Below are 20,198 nucleotides of genomic sequence, written 5' to 3'. Positions count from 1 at the left end.
CCACACAGAGCTGAATCAGCATGGAGGTGGACACACAGTGTGTGCTGGAGCACTGCCCTGCAGAGTCAGCCAGAATGCAGAGGCCACGGGGCATGTGGGGGATGGTTAGGAGGGCTGGGTCATACACAGTACGGTGAGAAAGAAGACTGGAGGAACGAGCAAAAGCGGAGTCGAGGTCAGGCCAAGGTCAGTACCAGAGGAAGTAACCGAGTGTGGAGGTAGGAGAAGGGGGAATGACTGGGGCTATTGTGGGAAGGAAGGAGGTGGGACAGAACACAGACAGAGCACAGGGGAAGGACGGATCAGGAAATATTACAGGGACCAGCAATCACAGGCAGAGCAGTGTTAAGATTATAGCTGGCGCTAGTTCACCAGAGATGACAGAATTTAATGCATCCAAGCTCCGGAACTGAGGCCTGAGAGAAGGCTCTGCCCCCTAGCCATGTGAACGGCGAGGTGGAACCATAACACATACTCTATAGACTCTTGCCAGCTTCAAAACAGTGCTTACAATCTCAATAGAAAAGAGCATGTAAGCACGGTGCATGTTCTGATGTCAAGAAACAGTGGTTGGTCTCCAAGGCAACAAGCTGTACACAAAAAAGAGTGTTAAACTTTCTAGAATGGCTGAATATTTTAATAAACAGTAAATCGCTACATTTCTTGTATTTACAAGCACTGTCCACTAATATCTATTTCTGAAGCTTAAACCATACAGTCTCCTTGTACATTATTGATAATCTAAAACTGGACATAAGATTCTACATTGTCTTGGTTATGGAAACAGACAGAGGCATAGCTATAGTTCACTAGGCCTCAAGGCAATTTTTGTACCTTAGCTTCTACCACCAACTTGTTCTCAAAGACAATGTAGCTATAATACATTTTTCATATATAACAATACACAATGAAATTATATTATTATGTACATAGTTGCCACATAATACTACTATAATGGAAATAAATATTATCAACTACAGTAAAGTATAACAAGGCTTTTACAACCAATATTATCACACTACAAGGGACATCTAATACCCCTTGTTATGGTCGCCGAGGGACGGCGAGCGTCCGAGGGTGGACATACTGTGCCATGCACCGGACTCCCCTGAAGGAGCAACGAGCAGCAAACCCCTATACAGGGATTGTGTGGCGCCCCAACAGAAGGCCAAAATGCACGACAGCCAGAGACCAGATGAGATAGTCTCTACCGATGGGTACAGTCTCTTAATGTCCGATGCTGGTGTGCAAGGATGTGGCAGCACGGTGGTGGGAACTCGGACTTGGCAGCACGGAGGTGATGGCTTTGACGTGGCAGCACGGAGGTAGTGGCTCTGACATGGCAGCACAGAGGTAGCAACCCAGACGTGGCAGCATGGAGGCAGTGGCTCTGACGTGGCAGCAGGGAGGTAATGGCTCTGACGTGCAGCATGGAGGTAGTGCCTCAGCCATGGCAGTATGGAGGTGGTGTTAGATAGCAGGCTCTAGGATGAGACAGTGGTTAGGCCCATGAGACCAGAACTTGGACTGAAGAGCAGGGCTAGACGTAGTAAAGTACAAAGACCTGAGTTCTAGCAATACACTAATAGGCAATGTTGCTCAGATGCCTCTTGTAAGGGGAAGCAGTCTTAACTACCTTTAGGGTAACAGGTGACCTAAGAATAGCTTCCGGGTAATGTGATGCCTGGCCCTTTAAGAAAGGGGGTGTGACTGCGCGTGCACCCTACGGGTGCTCACAGCGGAACTGCATATGGCCTGGAAACAGGAGGAGGCCACGGCAATTCCCGGACTGGAGAAGAGCGATAGGGACTCCTGGGCAAGTGTGAGGGAGGGCGCCCCCACCGGAGCCTGGAAGCGGGAATGCATGGGGATACCACACTGGGACCGGGCAGGTAAGAGGGAGCTTGCCCCTGCTGGGGCCTGGGAGTGGGGATACCACGCTGAGACCGGGTGCTATACCCCTTCTATGCCTGACGCAATAACATGTCCAACAAATATTTAGAACGCCCTCTTTAGGCCCCACTCAAAAATGGTGGTCCTCTTGGTGCATGGATTTCACCAACTTCTCTTACCACAAAAAAACAAATGGGTTCTTTTTGCTGTCTGTGGCCTGGGCCCAAGGTTCTGACATCCTCAGCGTGAGAAGTAGATAGATAGATAGATAGATAGATAGATAGATAGATAGATAGATAGATAGATAGATTTTACTGCCTTCCCTTTGGCAAAAAAAAATAGAAATGTAACTGGCTGAAGGGAGGACAGAGGTGACGGCGGAGGGGTGGGGGTTTGAGGTATGGCTAATGCTTCAATCTGAGGTCATTGAGCCGTAGAGGTGTCAGTTGCGGGTGGTTTAACAGCCAATATTCCTGAGAAGCCGAGAAAGAGGTCTCATTATCTGGAAGGTTCTGTGGAGAAGAATAATAGTATATCACTGAGCTCAGGGACGAGGCCCAAGGGAACTCATTAGACAATGTGATGAGGAGAGAAAAGCTGCAGTCATGGAAGCAGAACCCTAATATTCTCTGTTTATTACCCCTGGTGAACGGGGGCTAGGCTCGTGTTGCTGTATTAATGTCGCTATGTAGAAACAACTCTGTCCTTTAGCATATGTGGTGACTATGTTTTCTGCTGTAGTAATACCATACATGTACACAATTTTGTCAGAACTCATGTGCCATGACCTTAAATGTCTGCTATTTAGAAATGCAGCGATTCCTATGAGTCTTGCTTCCTTGTTAACAAATAGTAATGGATTTTATAGCCAGAGAGTGTGATGTAGGCGGCTTTGTCTACAAGGCATAACCGATAACAAATCTAATTGCTTCCATTTCCATAGATTGAACCGTATCTACCCTATGAATTTACAAGTGAAGGAATGCTGCAGAGACTCCATGCCTACATACAGCACCAAGTAAGCTGCCAATCAGCGGATATAAGGTCTTGTCATTAGATCCCTCCAACAATCCAGAAAACATGCAGAGCTTCCTTTACTCCTATTAAGTACTTGGTAAATGTATTCTGCTCCAGTGGTGACCCTCAGTGAACTGTGCGCCATACTACAACACTAAATTGTTAAATCAATGAAAATCCGACAGTTTGATGGCTGTCTTCAGACCACACGTATTAGCATACTCCAATTTGCTGGAAATGTTCATTACAGATAATACCTATCAGTGCATAATGGAGCAGAATGTGCTTTAAATTCCTTTTCTGTCTCTGTTTCCTTTTCCATCCTTCATTATCCTCCATTTCCTCACGACAACATTTTAATTCTGTATTCCTATATCTTCTAAATCCTGTCATTTTTTTCTTCTCTTTATTACATTTTTCCCCATTTGTCCCTTACATGTTTTTCATTTCTATCTATCCAATATGAAATCCCATCCAGGAGTTTTGCTCTCCTCCTTTGCCTTTGCCCGTCGTTCTCAATACATCCCAGGTTCATCTTCCCTCTTCCTTGGTTCTCATCAATCATACCCACCTGGTCTGGTCGCACAGCGAACCTCCTCCATCCATGTGGCCCCCTGTCACATCTATGCAAGTTTGGTTGTCTGCAGAAGGAGAGTCCTGCACAAGTGCTTGCTGGGATCATGACTTGGTATGCGAGCCTACGTTCTTCAGCATCATTAACAGACAACATGTTCTGGAGCAGTAAGTATACGACAATCTGAGGTCATATCATGTTTATTAACCATGAATAAATGAGTTGTGGCTTAAACTTTCCATCTAAATTGCCCTAAAATTTGGTGTGTTTGCTTCTCCATCAATCCACCATTGGTTCCTCTTCAAATATCACTTTTGAAATATCTAGACTTACAAATTGACTTACTTGATTCCTCTAGAATCTTTTGTTTGCCCAACAACATCCTCACGAAATAAAAGAATATGGCAACAATCTTTCTCTACATTACTAAAAAATGATCATACATGATAGGATGTCTAATATGGGCAGTTTTTGGCAAATTCCTTGGAATCCGCTATCAATTTCAATGTAAGGAACATATTTGTCTTCTCTTAGGCTGGTAAGGATGGATTTTAACCAGTCAGAACATTTTGTAGATGGCACCAATGTCTGGAACCTTGTAGTGAAAAAACAAACATGACTTTTCTACTTTCCATAGAGAGAGATACCTTTTTGTGTCATGGCCGATATATTTTGTACATGACCTACTTCATACTATAAGCAATCTTTTCGGAAAGGTGATAACTATTCCCTAATGTCAATATGACAATTACTAAATTATTTATGTCTTTATCTAAAACGTTCACATCAGTCTGATTACTCAACTTCCATGACTATGTAAGTCTAATGCCACCTACCTAATCTTTTCTAATATGCCTGCTGAGAACAAAAGTGCCCCCTGAAAGTATAGCTAAATTTGGTCATATGATAGGAACGTTCCCAAACAAGCCATTCCAAAGGTGAGCAATAATTCCATACATATAAAGAAAGCTGACTGTGATGTTCTTGGATCCGTGCACATTTCTACTAATGTCTCACAGGTTAGAGTGTTTGTATCGAAGATCTGGAACAGTATGGCACAACGGGTTAGACACATCTAAAACTCAAAGACATCCTCATTGCAGAAAGAGCTCTGCATGACTCAAAGCTGAATGTTACGTTTCATATAGAACGTAGGTTCTACTGATCTGAAAAAGATTTTTTATCATTATCTTTTTACATCTCCAAAGGGGAGGATGAAAGGAAACCTACTCTTATGTGAAGACATGTTATTTCTGGTTGTTTTGAAGTTTACTTGGATGTAACAATTGGCTTTAAAAAAAAGTCACCCTCTTTCTTGCCTTCTCGAAGTATCCCATAGGGAACAACCTATTCAAGATCTGTACAACTAGGTCATGGAAGGAGATAGTAATTGGGGGTCACACTGTCATAGGGAATGTTTCTTCAGGTAAAGGCAGCAGAATTGGAGGCACTAATTTTATACAGCTCCAATATATTCTACAGAACCTTAGAATTAAGTGGGGACATGTATAAACAATAAAGACATTTAATCAATTTCATTAATAGAGTTGACAAAATCATAGGGAACAGAAAAAAGTGCATAATTTTTTAGACTAAAAATTATTCTTCAACACAATCTAACATCTGATACATGGTGCCCAATTCGTGGGAATCAGGTACTTGCTGTATGAACTCAGCCTAAGTTGCATATGCATGACTTTTTTTATAGCCGCCACGATAGTCGAATAGCTGGGTCCCCGGCTGCTTTTCCTCGCCCGCTGCCCAGGATTCACAGTTTTTTGCCTGTGCATTTGGGGAGGGGCCACCAGGATCCGCCTGTCTGACTAATCTCCAGTGCAATTCAGTCCCCAGTGGTTAAGAAAAGTATGCTGTTCTCTAAAACTCCTCAGCATTTCAGGGTCTATCATTCATATAACCAATACAACCAGTGCCTGATACATGCTGCTGCCCGCAGGTTTGGACAGCATGCATCAAATGTCAAGCGCGGGTTTTTGCAGCATGCATCAGATGTCAGGCGCGGGTTTTGGCAGCATGCATCAGATGTCAAGCGTGGGTTTTGGCAGCATGCATCAGATATCCGGCGAGGGTTTGGGCAGCATGCATCAGATGTCAAGCACGGGTTTGGGCAGCATGCATCCGATGTTAAGCACGGGTTTGGGCAGCATGCATCAGATGTCAAGCACGGGTTTGGGCAGCATGCATCAGATGTCAAGCACGGGTTTGGGCAGCATGCATCAAATGTCAAGTTCTCTTTAAGTATTCATGGACTTAATAGAAAAAGAACACATTTGGAACGATTTATCAAAACAGGTGAAAAATTAATCTATGATAATTGTCTAACAATCAGTATGGATAAATATGCTTTATCACTTAAAATGAAGAGGAACTGTAACCTCGTGGGAAATCTCACAACGTTAAAAAAGACCAAATATAAACTTTTCTCAAAAATATAAATTCTAATTAGAAAACATAAAATAATTCTTCACTAATTTACTGATAAAATCCCTGGCCATTTAAAGAAAATGTGTCTTCAAAAAATGTTTTATTATTTAAATTAGAATTTTGTGTTTTAATCTATTTTTTTAGTTTCGCCATTTTTTCATATCACTGTTTTTTTTTGTTTTGTTTTTTTAAATAGTATGTTGCAAATTTCACATTGGCGACTGAGGCTGTTTTAGTCTCCTACTTACTGTTGCTTCAGGAAATCCACATATATATTAGCAGCAGTAGACCGACTCAGACCCTATTTTTTGTATTGAAGTATCTAATGAGTGTGTGCAAAGATCAAGGGAGGAAGCAGGGGCAGCTGTGGCATCACCTATTGTGAATGGTGGATCTTATGTTAACAGCGGGGTACAGAGCAATTACCTGTCATTCTAATTCAGTCTGTAATATGGTTGTGAGACCTATGAACACTCTTCCTGAATGAACAGAGAGCCAATAGCCTAAAATAGTACAATGGCCAGTGTGAAATTTACAAGAATTCTAATGTATTTTTTTTATAAAGATTGACATAAAAAATTGCCAGAAATTTTTTAACAGGCCAAAAACCTATTTAATCAATAGCTAATTTTCTGATTATACTTTTTTTTTAAGAGATGGAGTAAGTAAAAGACTAAAGTCTGACTTTCCTCTGTCTCACTATTAAACAGCATCATGATTCTTCCTACTTCTCAGTTAGGAAATTCCATTATGTTGTAGAAAGACTAATAAAGTCCAGAGTGAAAACACAGGAAAGTACCGTATCTTAAGTGATGCGGAAGGTAGTGTATGTGGCAATCTAAGATGGATCCCTGTGTATTATGGAGCAGTAGGAGTAGAATGATAGCAGTATGTACAGTATACAGTTAGAGATTCAGATTAACCCTTTACAAGCAGCTGTGTCATCTTTTTAGCAGATCAACCCTTTAGAAACAGCAATGTCTTCTTTCTTTAGTTGGTCTGCAAAATACAGAGACATCTTAATACTGGTCTGATATACAACAGTATTCATTGTGAAGTAAAATTCAGGCTCTTAGTTAAAGTGTATGAAACTTTTCATCTCATTTTGTTTCACTAATTTACTGCTCATTGCAATGCATTGGTGAAATTGCTGACTATGTTTGTGTATCTGTTTAGGCTAGTTTATGATAAAAATAAATTAATCCATTCTCCCATTGCGTTCAATGAACTAACAACTAGTGATGGGCGAACCCGCAGATATCTGTAATTGGCAAGTCCAACCGGATTTAAAATCCAGTTTGGACCTGAAATTAATTCCGGATATCTGGCTGGATGCCAGTCCCCATATAAGACTACGGGGACCTGAATCATGTGCTTTATAATGGAGGTAGAAAGGCCTAGGGGGTTTAGAGCAGTGCGTTATACTTGCCTAGTCTCCTTCGCAGCTCTAACGCTACTTCCAGGGCCGCTCATTACCCTACTATAGTGAGGTCAAAATCTAATGCCATTCTCTTCTCAGGGACATACGAACTATGAGAATTGGGAAGTTGAATGAAATATATATATATATATATATATATATATATATATATATATATATATATATATATATATATATATATATATATATATACTAGCTGTACTACCCAGCTTCGCCCGGGTTAATAACTGCTGTTAACAAAATAGAATGTATTAACATTTCCGGGATAGAATGTATAAGTAGAATATATTAATGCCCGGGATAGTAACTGTCTCTCTGTTTCTCTCCCATTCTCTGTCTGTCTCCCCCTCTGTATATATCTCTCTGTCTCTATCTCTCTATCTTTCCCTGTCTGTCTCTGACTGTCTCTGTCTCTTTCTCCGTCTGTCTCAATCTCTTTCCTTGTCTGTCTATCTATCTCTGTCTTTTTCCCTGTCTGTCTCTTTTCCTCTCTTTCCCTGTCTGTCTGTTTCCCTGTGTCTGTCTCTGTCTCTTTGTCTGTGTCTGTCTCTTACCTTGTCTATGTCTGTTTCTTACTCTGTCTGTGTCTGCCTCTTTCCCTGTCTGTCTCTGTCTCTTTCCCTGGCTGCATTGTGACGCGCCAACATTCCATATAAGGGCGTGGCTGCGCATTCTTCCGAAGTTCTGGCTGCACTGTGGCTCCCAGCTCCATTCGCTTTAATGGAGGCAGGTTTTTTGGCGAATAACTGTAAAGCGTGGGGTTAAAATTTCCCCTCGAAACATAGCCTATGACGCTCTCGGGGTCCAGACGTGTGAGTGTGCAAAATTTTGTGGCTGTAGCTGCGACGGTGCGGATGCCAATCCCGGACATACACACACACACACACACACACATACACACACACATTCAGCTTTATATATTTATATATTAGATATATATATATATATATATATATATATATATATATATAAAAATTATATATATATATATTTATATATATATATATATATATCTATATATATATATATATATATATATATATATATATGGTAAATGGAGGTTGGTTGCTTAGATCTTCAGGATTTAGGGTGGACTCATCATCAGTTTGCCTGTCTTATGGGGGCTGCAGCATGTAGCCATAAGCTTTATCTGTGCTGAGTATCATAATATGGAGGGACCCTATGCCAATTATTAATCAATTTATTTTTACACCACGTTAGAGGCGCACACAGTATCTGTGATTCCAAGCAGTCAGAAACGCTGGCACACAGGGTGAGGTCGTGGTCTGACTGCAACGAATCACAGATGCTGCAGATGTCGGTGGGCAGGGTAAGCAGTGCATATACATGAGGGTAATGCCAGAAGTAGTGTCACAGCCGCTTGGAGACTAGTATAAGGCTCTTGCTTTTTATCTTGTTTCCTTTCTTTTTCCTTTTTTTTTAAAACTCCGGGCCCGAGATCGGCGCATAGGTACTAGATCTGTGCAGATCTGGACTTTTACAATCCGGGTTCGCCCATCACTATTCACTACAAACAACTTGACAAAACAATAAGCTAGGCAAACTGATGAGTCCACCCTAAATCCTGAAGATCTAAGCAACCAACCTCCTTTTACCATTCAGATGCTATATATTCAACTCCCCAACTCTCATGGTTCGTACGTCCCAAAGAAGAGAATCGCATTAGATTTTGACCTCACGATGGTAAAATGAAACAAATACCTACATTTCTGCAATGGCGTGAGAAATGATCGCATTATTTTATGATGATATTTACTTAAGAAAATTCTTATAAGTTCATCTAATGTCACTTTTTGCTCTTTTCTCAGAAACCGATAGTTTTTTTTTAATACAGATCTCAGGCAGGTACAAAACACTGAAATTATGAAAGAAGTTGTAATCTCGATGTCTGCTAAATCCCAAAACATCACTGCTGTATTTGTGTGCTCAAAAATATGTCAGAAACAATCTTAAAAGGAGAAGAATAAGAGAACATCAGAGTCTCTCAGTTTCCAGACATATTGTGTTTGGGGAACTCATAGTGAAAACATCCATCCCTTTCAGTAGATTATGAAGAAAAAAAATAGACTTTGCAACTGGCAAACCTTAGGAACATATAATTTGATTTGAGTGACAATAAACTCTGCTGAGTAGATTATTTTTTTGTAAATTGAAAATGTAATAGAAGATACACAACTAAAAGACCAGAGTGGGACTCGGTTGTATATCATGATAAAATGGTCAAAAAGGTCAAGAAAATCAGCTGTAAAGCAAAAAGACTTGTTTTCCTAAAACCAATTGGTACGTTATAGAGAAAATATATATAATTCAAAATGAAGAAAAAAACGGGCACCGCTGATCTCTTAAAAAGCTGTTATAAGAGCACACAGTATCGGCTTTCTCTGGTGCACATTCACAGGGAAAGAGTCCAAATGCAACAAGGTTAGACAGAAAGGCAACACTCACCGGAGTTGAAGGAACGGTGCATTTATTCTTGAATTACGGTACTCTTACATATGGTGGAATAGGTACAAAGGTGGGGAGGTGAGGGGAGCTAAGACGTCGGACAACAAGGTTAGACAGAAAGGCAGCACTCACTGGAGTTGAAGGCACGGTGCATTTATTCTTGAATTACGGTGCTCTTACATGTGGTGGAACAGGTACAAAGGCGGAAAGGTGAGGTGAGCTAAGACGTCGGACTCCCCTCACCTCCCTGCCTTTGTACCTGTTCCACCACATGTAAGTAAGAGCACCGTAATTCAAGAATAAATGCACTGTGCCTTCAACTCCGGTGAGTTCTGCCTTTCTGTCTAACTTTGTTGCAGAAAACATATATGTTTATGAAGATCAAGCATAGGATAGGTGATGACGTGCTAGAAGAGAGGGGGTGTTTCACAATATTGATCCAAAAGAAAATAAAAAAGTCATAAGGCATAAAACAATCTGCTTTAAAAATGAAAGGTTTAAAGAGATTGTCCACTACTTTTAAATTGATGGCCCATCCTTAGGATAAGTCATCAATTTTCTGATCGACTGGGTCAGACACCCCACGCTCCCGCCGATCGGCTATTCTCGGTCCTGGCATTGGCAGCAGGAAGCTGGAAATGCTCAGCATGGTACTGCACATCTGCCTCCTATTGATCTGAATGGGAGACGGATGTGCAGCACCTGTACGCGGCCACTATCTGAACACGGAGCAGAGCTGAGCATTTCCGGCCGCCGCCGGGACCAAGAGCGAGAGGGGCTAATCGTCAGGGGTGCGGGGAGTCAGATCCCGGCCAATCAGACATTGATCACCTCTCCTAAGGATAGGCCATCAATGTAAAAGTAGGGGGCAACCTCTTTAACTCCTGATTCCCAGTGGGTAAACATTTAACCAAGAATTCTTTAAATCTACGTAGATCTAAGTGTTCTTTTTTTCTGTCTGGAGGATGTTTGTTAATCTGTTAATGACAATGAATTTGTAGTGCTTGGATCTTGGTGTTAAAGGGAATCTGTCATACCAGGTTTTAGCTTCTTCATCTGAGAACAGCATGATGTAGGAAAATGGACCCTGATTCCAGTGGTGTGGCTTAGTTTACTGAATGCAGTAGTTGTGACACAATCAGAGTTTTGTCTGCTATAAATGTGACACTGCTCATATAGCTAACCCCGCCCACACCAGCTTTCTATTTACATTGTATATTGACAATAAGCTGATAATCAGTGCTGGGGTGGGGTTGAACCAAGAGGCAAAATGGGCAGCCTGGCAATGATAATCTCCTTTTGATAAAACATTGTATTGAAATAACAGCACAGAGTCTATTAATTGACACATCATTGTAATCAGTGTGTCATTGTTTCAGCCCCTACTTCATGCTGCTCTCAAATTACATAGTAAAAACCTGCAGACAGATTCCCTTTAACCCTGTGCATGGTCTGCCAATCTAGTCTCCAATTAATGCTGATAACATCAGACTGTGAAGGAAGGACACATACCATTGAAAAGAATAATGGAAATACCCAGAACTGTAATTTCATAGGGTATACACATTATCAGTTGATTTCAACATTTCTATTTTACTCAATTATATAGCACTATTAGTTCCACAGCACTTTACAGACACTGTTATCATTGGAATTTACAATCTAAATTCCCTATCAGTATACCTTTGAAGAACATACAAACCCCTTGTAGATTTTGTCCTTGGTGGGATTTGATCCCAAGAATCAAGTGCTGACCTGCTGCAAAGCAACAATGCTAAGTACTGAGGCAACATGTTGCCTATATATGTAAATATATTTCTATTTCTTGCCAAAATAATCTTGATTTATATGTGAGTGTTTGCCATAATGGAATACAATAGATTGGTTGTACAACCAATCTCCGTAAAGGCATGTCAGGTTGAATGTACTAAATTACCACTTTCTCTTAAAGCTATAGAACATTCCAATGCTAATTGTTGGAAACAATGTGACCACGTGATACATATCACATTTTGTAAAATTTTTAGGCATGAATTAGTCTAAATTGTGGATTAAGACATATTTCTATCTAATGTGTGTGGATAGCTTGGATGCAGCCCTAACTACTGGTAGATTAATTAATACTTTTGTTTGATATACGACATGTGCAGATCATATGTATAATCTCTTGTCATCTTGTCATCAAAGGCTTGGAGCCCAGTGTGAGAGCACAGAATCGGTTATGAGCCACTTGTACCCAGCCGTGTCACCTTCTGTCCGGGAATGCTATCTTCAGAGGGAACCACTACTCTTTAGCTGTTCAGGACAAAGCACAAAGTTCCGCAGGTTGTGCCCATGCAGAGACTACCGTCGTGGACAAATTGCTCTGTGTAAGAACTGCTCGTGATTCCATTGGTTGTCCATTAAAGCTGATAACTGTCTCCATTAAACTTCCAACTACTATTCATATTGACTGCTGCATGTAGAGGTCCGACTGTACCTTTATAACTGAGTATACAGAGCGAAATCTCTGGCCGGAGTTTTATGCTGCAGCATAAAGCAATAGTGAGCATTATATACACTCACACAACAACCAGTGTAATATTTCTTGGAGCCACGTAATTATATCCATGCCCTCTTGTGGTTTTTGGTCGACTATGTTTTTATAAGTAAAGCACAATGAAGAATAAAACAAGTCAACGACAAAGACCAATTAGTTGGACAAGAACTGAAAGGCATCCAGAGAGGATCATACATAAAGGGCATGATCTAACTGCAATATTTTGGAACTACTCATAATAAATATGGTGTCGGTGCCAGGTAGTGTGGCACAGCCAGTGCCAACCCAGTGACTTCTAGAAGCGACATCACTTCCATTTCTGAACATTAACAATGTGACAATATGATTTTTTTTACAAGATAAATAGAAAATACAAATGCTATCAAATTTTTGGGGATTTGGATTAATAAATCATTTGGACCAAATGTGAAGTTCATGAAAGTAATATATTTTAAAGGGAATCTGTCAGCAGGTTTTTGCTACCTCATCTGAGTAGCATGATGTAGACAAAGAGACACTGAATCCAATGATGTATCACTTAGATTACTGTATACAACGGTTCTGACACAAAGCTTTTAGATTTAGCATTACAGCAGAGTTCAAAAAGCTGCTCCCGCCCACACCAGGCTCTCTATAGACTTTGCACATTGACAGTGATTTGCTATTCACAGCAGAGGGCGGGTTGGACTGCCCTGCACCAGACAATGAAGTCCAGCTGCTGGTGTTAAAGCAAACATTGTAAGTAACAGCACCAAGGACCTTGACAAGAGACGCATGGCTGAAATCTCTCCATTAACCCCTACAGCATGCTGTCCTCAGGTTACTTAGCAAAATCCTGCTGACAGATCCTCTTTAAGCTACGGTGGAAGGGATTGGGCGATGGGGTAGAGATATATGCACTTTTTTCTGAAGCTGATACTTCCAATTAAACTGGGATTTGTGAAGGATCTGTGTGAGCAATAGCATTTCTTTCTTTTAAATATTTATGTTAATAAAGGCTGAATTGGTAAAATAAAATTGATATTACTCGGTTGAGTTTAAAGGAAGACACACAGTGAAGCTGATCTGCTCAGTCCGATATATATCAACCTTGGTCTCAATGCCCGTTATTACCTTCTTACAACCGACAATTAGTGATGGGCAAATACTAAAATATTTGGGTTTGGATTATTCGTCTAAAAGATGTTGTATTATTCATGTATTCGTCGCAAATAATGAATCTAATGCAAGTCAATAGGAAACTCAAATAACTTTTCAACGGACCCTCCCAGGATGTCTGGCGGGGCTGTAAAATGCTGAAATGGATGGAAAAGTGCTGCAATTGAATAAGAACAGCATGGGGAAGATACCTGAATACATCTCTGAAACACAGGTTGCTTCTGAGAACAAATTTGTCAGAGTATTCCACCACTTTGACCTGCGGTCCCCCTCCTATTAGTGATAACTTGCACGGGTAAAGTAGACAGGTGTCTAAATTGTGGGGTGGCTGTGGGCTGCTCTTTTTAGGCTGCAGAAGGCTCAATAATCATGGACCTTTCCAGCCCGAGAATATCAGTCTTCAGCTGTCTGCTTTATCTGCGCTGGTTATCAAAAAAGGGCAGGAGCCCATGCAGTTTTTTTTATTATTTATTTAAAAAAAATTCAAATTGCATGAGAGATCCTCTATTTTTGATTATCAGCCAAAATAAAGCACACAGCTGTTTACTTTACCTGGGCTGGTTATCAGAAATATATGGGGGAGTGCAACGTCATTTTCAATTTTTCCACTGCAATTGCCAATCACAGTATTGGCAGTAGAAAAGATGGCTATGACATTACTGTGATTGGCAGGCAATCACTGCACGTTTAGTGGCTGAAAATTAGGTGGCAAACGTGGGGAGGGGACTTAAAATTCACGAGACGAATACTAAAATACTTGACGAGTAACGAATATCCCGAATTTCTTAATATTCATTAGAGTAACGAATAATGCTGAATATATTCGCTCATTGCTACTGACCATCAACATAAAAAGAAAAAATGTTTTTATTATATGCTTACTAGAATAAAAAATTACATATAAGTAAACAAATATAGTTGATAGAATGTCTACAAAACAAATCACCAGAAAAATAAAGGCATAGATACATAAAGAGGTGACTATCCAGATAGATTCTTTAACTTGAACCCAGGTCATAACACCAATGTCCCTAAATCAACAACTGACATGGTCTCCTTTTTGGGGGGAATTGTGACTACATACCACATATTCACATATTCAAATTTAGAGCCATGTGTTAATTACTACACTGGACCTCCAATGCACAACAGTGGACAGATGCTAAGAGGCCCTACTTCTTTAAAGGGAATGTGTTATCAAAAAATGACCCATTGTTTAAATCAGTATTTAATGTAAGATGCATTTTTTAAACATACGGTATATATTTTCAATTTTACGTAATACTAGCTTTATTGAAAGAATAAGAATTTTGTAATTTTAACACTGGCTTCTAGATCTTATACTAGATTTGTATTTCCTGTTCTGTAAAGATGACTTTTCAGCAGTCTCATTATCATTACAGACCGGATTCCAAATTTCACTTTTCCCATCTTTTGGCCAGATTAGACATTTTCAGTTAACACATCTATACTAAAACATAGAATCTGAGGTAGTCTATTGCTTCTAATGTATCGCGCAGGAAATAGGACTTTTAAATTTGGCCTAGTGGCCAATGTAAAAATTGCATGTTTTTTTTAAATAAATAATAATCTGAAAAAAACATTATCAAACACTAAAAATAAACCTTTTAAAGACTGTAATTTTTTTTTCATTATGCCCTTTAACAAGCAGACAGCAACTTCACACCATTAAAATCTGTTGCTTTCCAGGGTGCTCAGGAACAGGAGGTAGCTTTTACCGTTGCATGCAAAAGTTTGGACACCCTAGCTCAAAATTACTGTTATTGTGAACAGTTAAGCACGTTGATGATGAAATGATCTCTAAAAGGCATAAAGTTAAAGATGACACATTTCCTTAGTAATTTAGGCAAAAAATGTAAATATTTTTATCTTTTACATTTTAAAAATTACAAAATGGAAGATTGACCGATGCAAAAGTTTGGATACTTTTAGAGAATTGTGTGCTGAGATAACTTTGAGCAAGGTTTCAGACCTTAGCCTGTTGGGGTTATGGCTTGCTTACTCTCATCATTATGAAAGGCCAGGTGATGCAGATTTAACAGCTTTATAAAACCCCTGCCTCCTCTAACCTTGTGCCAAAAAACAGGAACCATGGGTTCTTCTAAGCAGCTGCCTAGCACTCTGAAAATGAAAATGGTAGAGGCCCACAAAGCAGGAGGCTATAAAAAGATAGCAAAGCGTTTTCAAGTTGCTCTTTCCTCAGTTTGAAATGTAATTATGAAATGGCTGTTAGCAGGAGCATTAAAGGTCAAGATATGGTCTCGAAGACCTAACTAAATTTCTGTGAGAGCTGCTCATAGGATTGCTAGAGAGGCAAATCAGAACTGCTGCTTGACCTCAAAAAACCTTCAGGAAGATTTAGCAGGCTGGAGTTGTGGTACATTGTTCTACTGTTCAAAGACACTTGCACAAATATGGCCTTCATGGAAGAGATTTCAGAAGAAAACCTCTCCCGCATCCTCACCATAAAATTCAGCATTATAAGTATGCAAAAGAACATCTAAACAAGCCTGATGCATTTTGGAAACAAGTTCTGTGGACCAATGAGGTTAAAATAAAGCTCTTTGGCCACAATGATCAAAGGTATGTGTGGAGAAAAGATGGCACAGAGTTTCAGGAGAAGACCATGTCGCCAACTATTAGGCATGGGGGTGGATCAATCATGCTTTGGGGTTGTGTTGCAGCCAAAGGGGAACCTTTCACGGGTAGAGGGAAGAATGGATTCAATGAAATTTCAACAAATTCTTGATGCAAACATAACACACATAACACACATCAAAATCCACAATAGACTACCTCAAAATGTGCAAGCTGAAGGTTTTACAATGACTCTCACTGACCCCTAATCTGAACATCCATGAAAATCTGTGGCTAGACCTCAAAAGAGCAGTGCATGTAAGATTACCCCAGAATTTCACAGAACTGGGCCAGAAGTGCCCACACCAGAAAAGCTTGCTGATTGGCTGCTCTGCAACCTTTCAACAAGCTTTATTCAGATGACAAACCTGAACAGGAACCGGGCATGCAGGTAAAAAGTCTGTGTTCAGGTCCGGGACCTGGACACCCGGTGTCTGGTACGGACCCCAAACTTTACAGTTTGAGTTCACTCATCCCTAAGGAAAATACTTCAAACAAGAATTGAAAGACTCTCATCTGGCTATAAAAAGCATTTACAAGTTGTGATACTTGCCAAAAGGTAGGGGGGTGCTACTAGGTACTAACCATGCAGGGTGCCCAACATTTGCATCGGCCCATTTGGCTTTTATGTTAATTTAAAAATGTAAAAGATGAAAATAATTTTTTTGTGCCTAAAATGCAAAGGAATTATGTCATCTTTAACTTTATGCCTTTTAGAGATCATTTCATTTTGAACTTGCTTAACTGTTCACAATAACAGTAATTTTGGCCAGGGTTGGCCAAACTTTTGCATGCTATAGTATATTAGAGGGGTTGTCCGTAATAGGATAACCCTTTTACATATATTAAGTACCAATAACTTACCTAAGTCGAGGTTTCTGATGCTAGTGCAGGTGCATAGGAGCCCTATATGTAAAGGGTCTCACTATCATATAGCAGAGGAATTTTCATACCATAGAAGGACTAGCTAGGAAGAACTTTTATAATAGTAATATGGGCTAGTGGTCAGTTAGTGCCTGGGTGACGCTTGAGCCATAAGGTGGTGTCACACACAGCGACGGCCATTTTCTGTGACGTAGCAGCGATGTCCCGTCGCTGTCGCTGTGTGTGACATCCAGCAATGAGCTGACCCCTGCTGTGAGGTCGCCGCTCGTTGCTGAATGTCCTGCTTCATTTTTTGCTCATCGCTCTCCCGCTGTGAAGCACACATCACTGTGTGTGACAGCAAGAGAGCGACGAACTGAAGCGAGCAGGGAGCAGGAGCCGGCGTCTGGCAGCTTACGGTAAGCTGTAACCACGGTAAACATCGGGTAACCAAGAAGCCCTTTCCTTGGTTACCCGATATTTACATTAGTTACTAGCACCGCGCTCTCACGCACTGGCAGCGTGAGAGCACACCGCTTAGCGCTGGCTCCCTGCTCACGGAGCCGGAGTACACATCGGGTATCCGATGTGTACTCTGGCTAGGAGAGCAGGGAGCCAGCACTAAGCGTGTGCGCTGGTAACCAAGGTAAATATCGGGTAATGGTTACCCGATATTTACCTTAGTTACCAAGTGCAGCATGGCTTCCACAGCGACGTGTGTCGTTATGATCGCTGCTGTGTCTGCTGTGTTTGACAGCTAAGCAGCGATCATAACAGCGACTTACAAGGTTGCTGTTGCGTCACAGAAAATGGTGACGTAACAGCGACGTCGTTGTCGCTGTCGCTATGTGTGAACCCTGCTATAGCTAACTATACACAGAGCGGTGAAGTGACGCCGGTCCATACCTATGACTGAAAGCCCAATTCTGCCAGGAGGTATAAAGTTAATTTCCTCCCAACATTGGGGTTCTTAGTGCAGGTGCTGAGCAGCTTCAGATTGCTATTAACCTGCAGATTAAGCCATTTCTGCAGATCATTAGTTATTTTTTTTACATAACAGGTTCCCTTTAAATGTATCACTGTGCATAGCAGTGAATACGAGTCCTGTTCCTATGGATCTCTATTTACTATTCCCCTATTTAACGAAGCAGAACTTGTCTCTTTATGAAAAAAATGACCAAAGTACAGAATATCAGCATGAATCAGAGTTTGATATATGTTTCCTTTCTGTGGATTAAAAAAAGTCTTGTCCTTGAGGTTTAAGACAGGTTAAACATCAATAAATATTATATGTGTCTGCCACAGCCCCAAGTAAGGTAAGACATTGCACCTTCTAATAATATATGCCTGGAAGTGATACATTGATTTTCAGTAGAACTGTGACACTATTAATTTATTTCCCAGCATGTTATTAATTAATGAAATATATCTATATACTGTGAACATAATAATTATATATATATATACAGTGTATATATATATATATATATATATATATATATATATATATATATATATATATATATATATATATATATATATATATATATACTATATGTAATGTACAGACCAAAAGTTTGGACACACCTTCTCATCTCTAGAACAACTGTTAAGAGGAGACTTTGTGCAGCAGGCCTTCATGGTAAAATAGCTGCTAGGAAACCACTGCTAAGGACAGGCAACAAGCAGAAGAGACTTGTTTGGGCTAAAGAACACAAGGAATGGACATTAGACCAGTGGAAATCTGTGCTTTGGTCTGATGAGTCCAAATTTGAGATCTTTGGAGCCAACCACCGTGTCTTCGTAGAAAAGGTGAACGGATGGACTCTACATGCCTGGTTCCCACCGTGAAGCATGGAGGAGGAGGTGTGACGGTGTGGGGGTGCTTTGCTGGTGACAATGTTGGGGATTTATTCAAAATTGAAGGCATACTGAACCAGCATGGCTACCACAGCATCTTGCAGTGGCATGCTATTCCATCCGGCTTGCGTTTAGTTGGACCATCATTTACTTTTCAACAGGACAATGACCCCAAACACACCTCCAGGCTGTGTAAGGGCTATTTGACTAAGAAGGAGAGTGATGGGGTGCTACACCAGATGACCTGGTCTCCACAGTCACCATACCTGAACCCAATCGAGATGGTTTGGGGTGAGCTGGACCGCTGCGTGAAAGCAAAAGGGTCAACAAGTACTAAGCATCTCTGGGAACCCCTTCAAGACTGTTGGATAGCCATTTCCGGTGATTACCTCTTGAAGCTCATCAAGAGAATGCCAAGAGTGTGCAAAGTAGTAATGAAAGCAAAAGGTGGCTACTTTGAAGAACCTGGAATATAAGACATATTTTCGGTTGTTTCACACTTTTTTAAGTATTTCAGTCCACATGTTTTCATTCATAGTTTTGATGCCTTCAATGTGAATCTACAATTTTTAGAGCCATGAAAATGAAGAAAACTCTTCGAATGAGGTGTGTCCAAACCTTTGGTCTGTACTGTATGTATACTGTGTGTGTGTATATATATATATATGTGTATATATATATATATATGTATATATATATATATATAAATAAAAATGTGCAGAGAGGGGTATTAAGTTTGGAAGTTATCCATTATCCAATGGATAGGGGATAACTTCATGTCGAATCGTTAGGGACTCCACTGTTTCAAAGAACAAAGGCTAAAAAGGGCTGAAAAGCTCCATGTGAAAGGTACTGTGGTTGATCATAAACACTGCAGATCTATTTATTCCTAATTGAACTGCTGTAGATAGTCAAGTGCTGCGCTCCTCTGGTCTTCCGCCCTCCCATTGTTATCCACATGTGGTAACTCACATGGAAAAATAGGGCCTATCTCTAAACTAGTGGCCCAATCGGTTCCTATACAGACTAAACCTCCAGCGGTTGAGGAAGCTAATGACCACACAGCACAGGGTCACTGGATCAAATCCCAAGGTATGACATCAATAAGAACTCATTCATACTGTATGTATGGATTTTGCAGATACCACTTTTACCTGTGATAGTCTATGGAGCCATTCATTTGCGCATGATTTTTCAAGGAATGTGCGGTCTGCGGAAAGTCATGGAGATATGTTTAGTTTTGATGAGAGGGTCAGATGACATCTGTCTGCTCTTCGTGTTTCACT

At 40.5% G+C, this 20,198-nt stretch overlaps 1 protein-coding gene across 1 annotated transcript in view; it reads left to right on the top strand.

Annotated features, from left to right (window-relative positions):
- MGAT5B (alpha-1,6-mannosylglycoprotein 6-beta-N-acetylglucosaminyltransferase B) overlaps positions 1 to 13,389 on the top strand; it is a 217,104-nt gene extending 203,715 nt beyond the window's left edge. The window contains exons 17-19 of the mRNA XM_075349552.1: positions 2,837 to 2,911; positions 3,389 to 3,651; positions 12,021 to 13,389. Of these exons, the coding sequence (XP_075205667.1) occupies positions 2,837 to 2,911; positions 3,389 to 3,651; positions 12,021 to 12,219 (537 nt within the window). The 3' untranslated portion in view covers positions 12,220 to 13,389. The remainder of the gene's footprint in view (positions 1 to 2,836; positions 2,912 to 3,388; positions 3,652 to 12,020) is intronic.
- Positions 13,390 to 20,198: the final 6,809 nt, after the last annotated feature.

This window comes from Anomaloglossus baeobatrachus, chromosome 5 (genome assembly GCF_048569485.1).
Source record: "Anomaloglossus baeobatrachus isolate aAnoBae1 chromosome 5, aAnoBae1.hap1, whole genome shotgun sequence".
In the NCBI taxonomy this organism is placed as follows: Eukaryota; Metazoa; Chordata; class Amphibia; order Anura; family Aromobatidae; genus Anomaloglossus; species Anomaloglossus baeobatrachus.
This window is presented reverse-complemented; position numbering and strand designations above follow the sequence as displayed.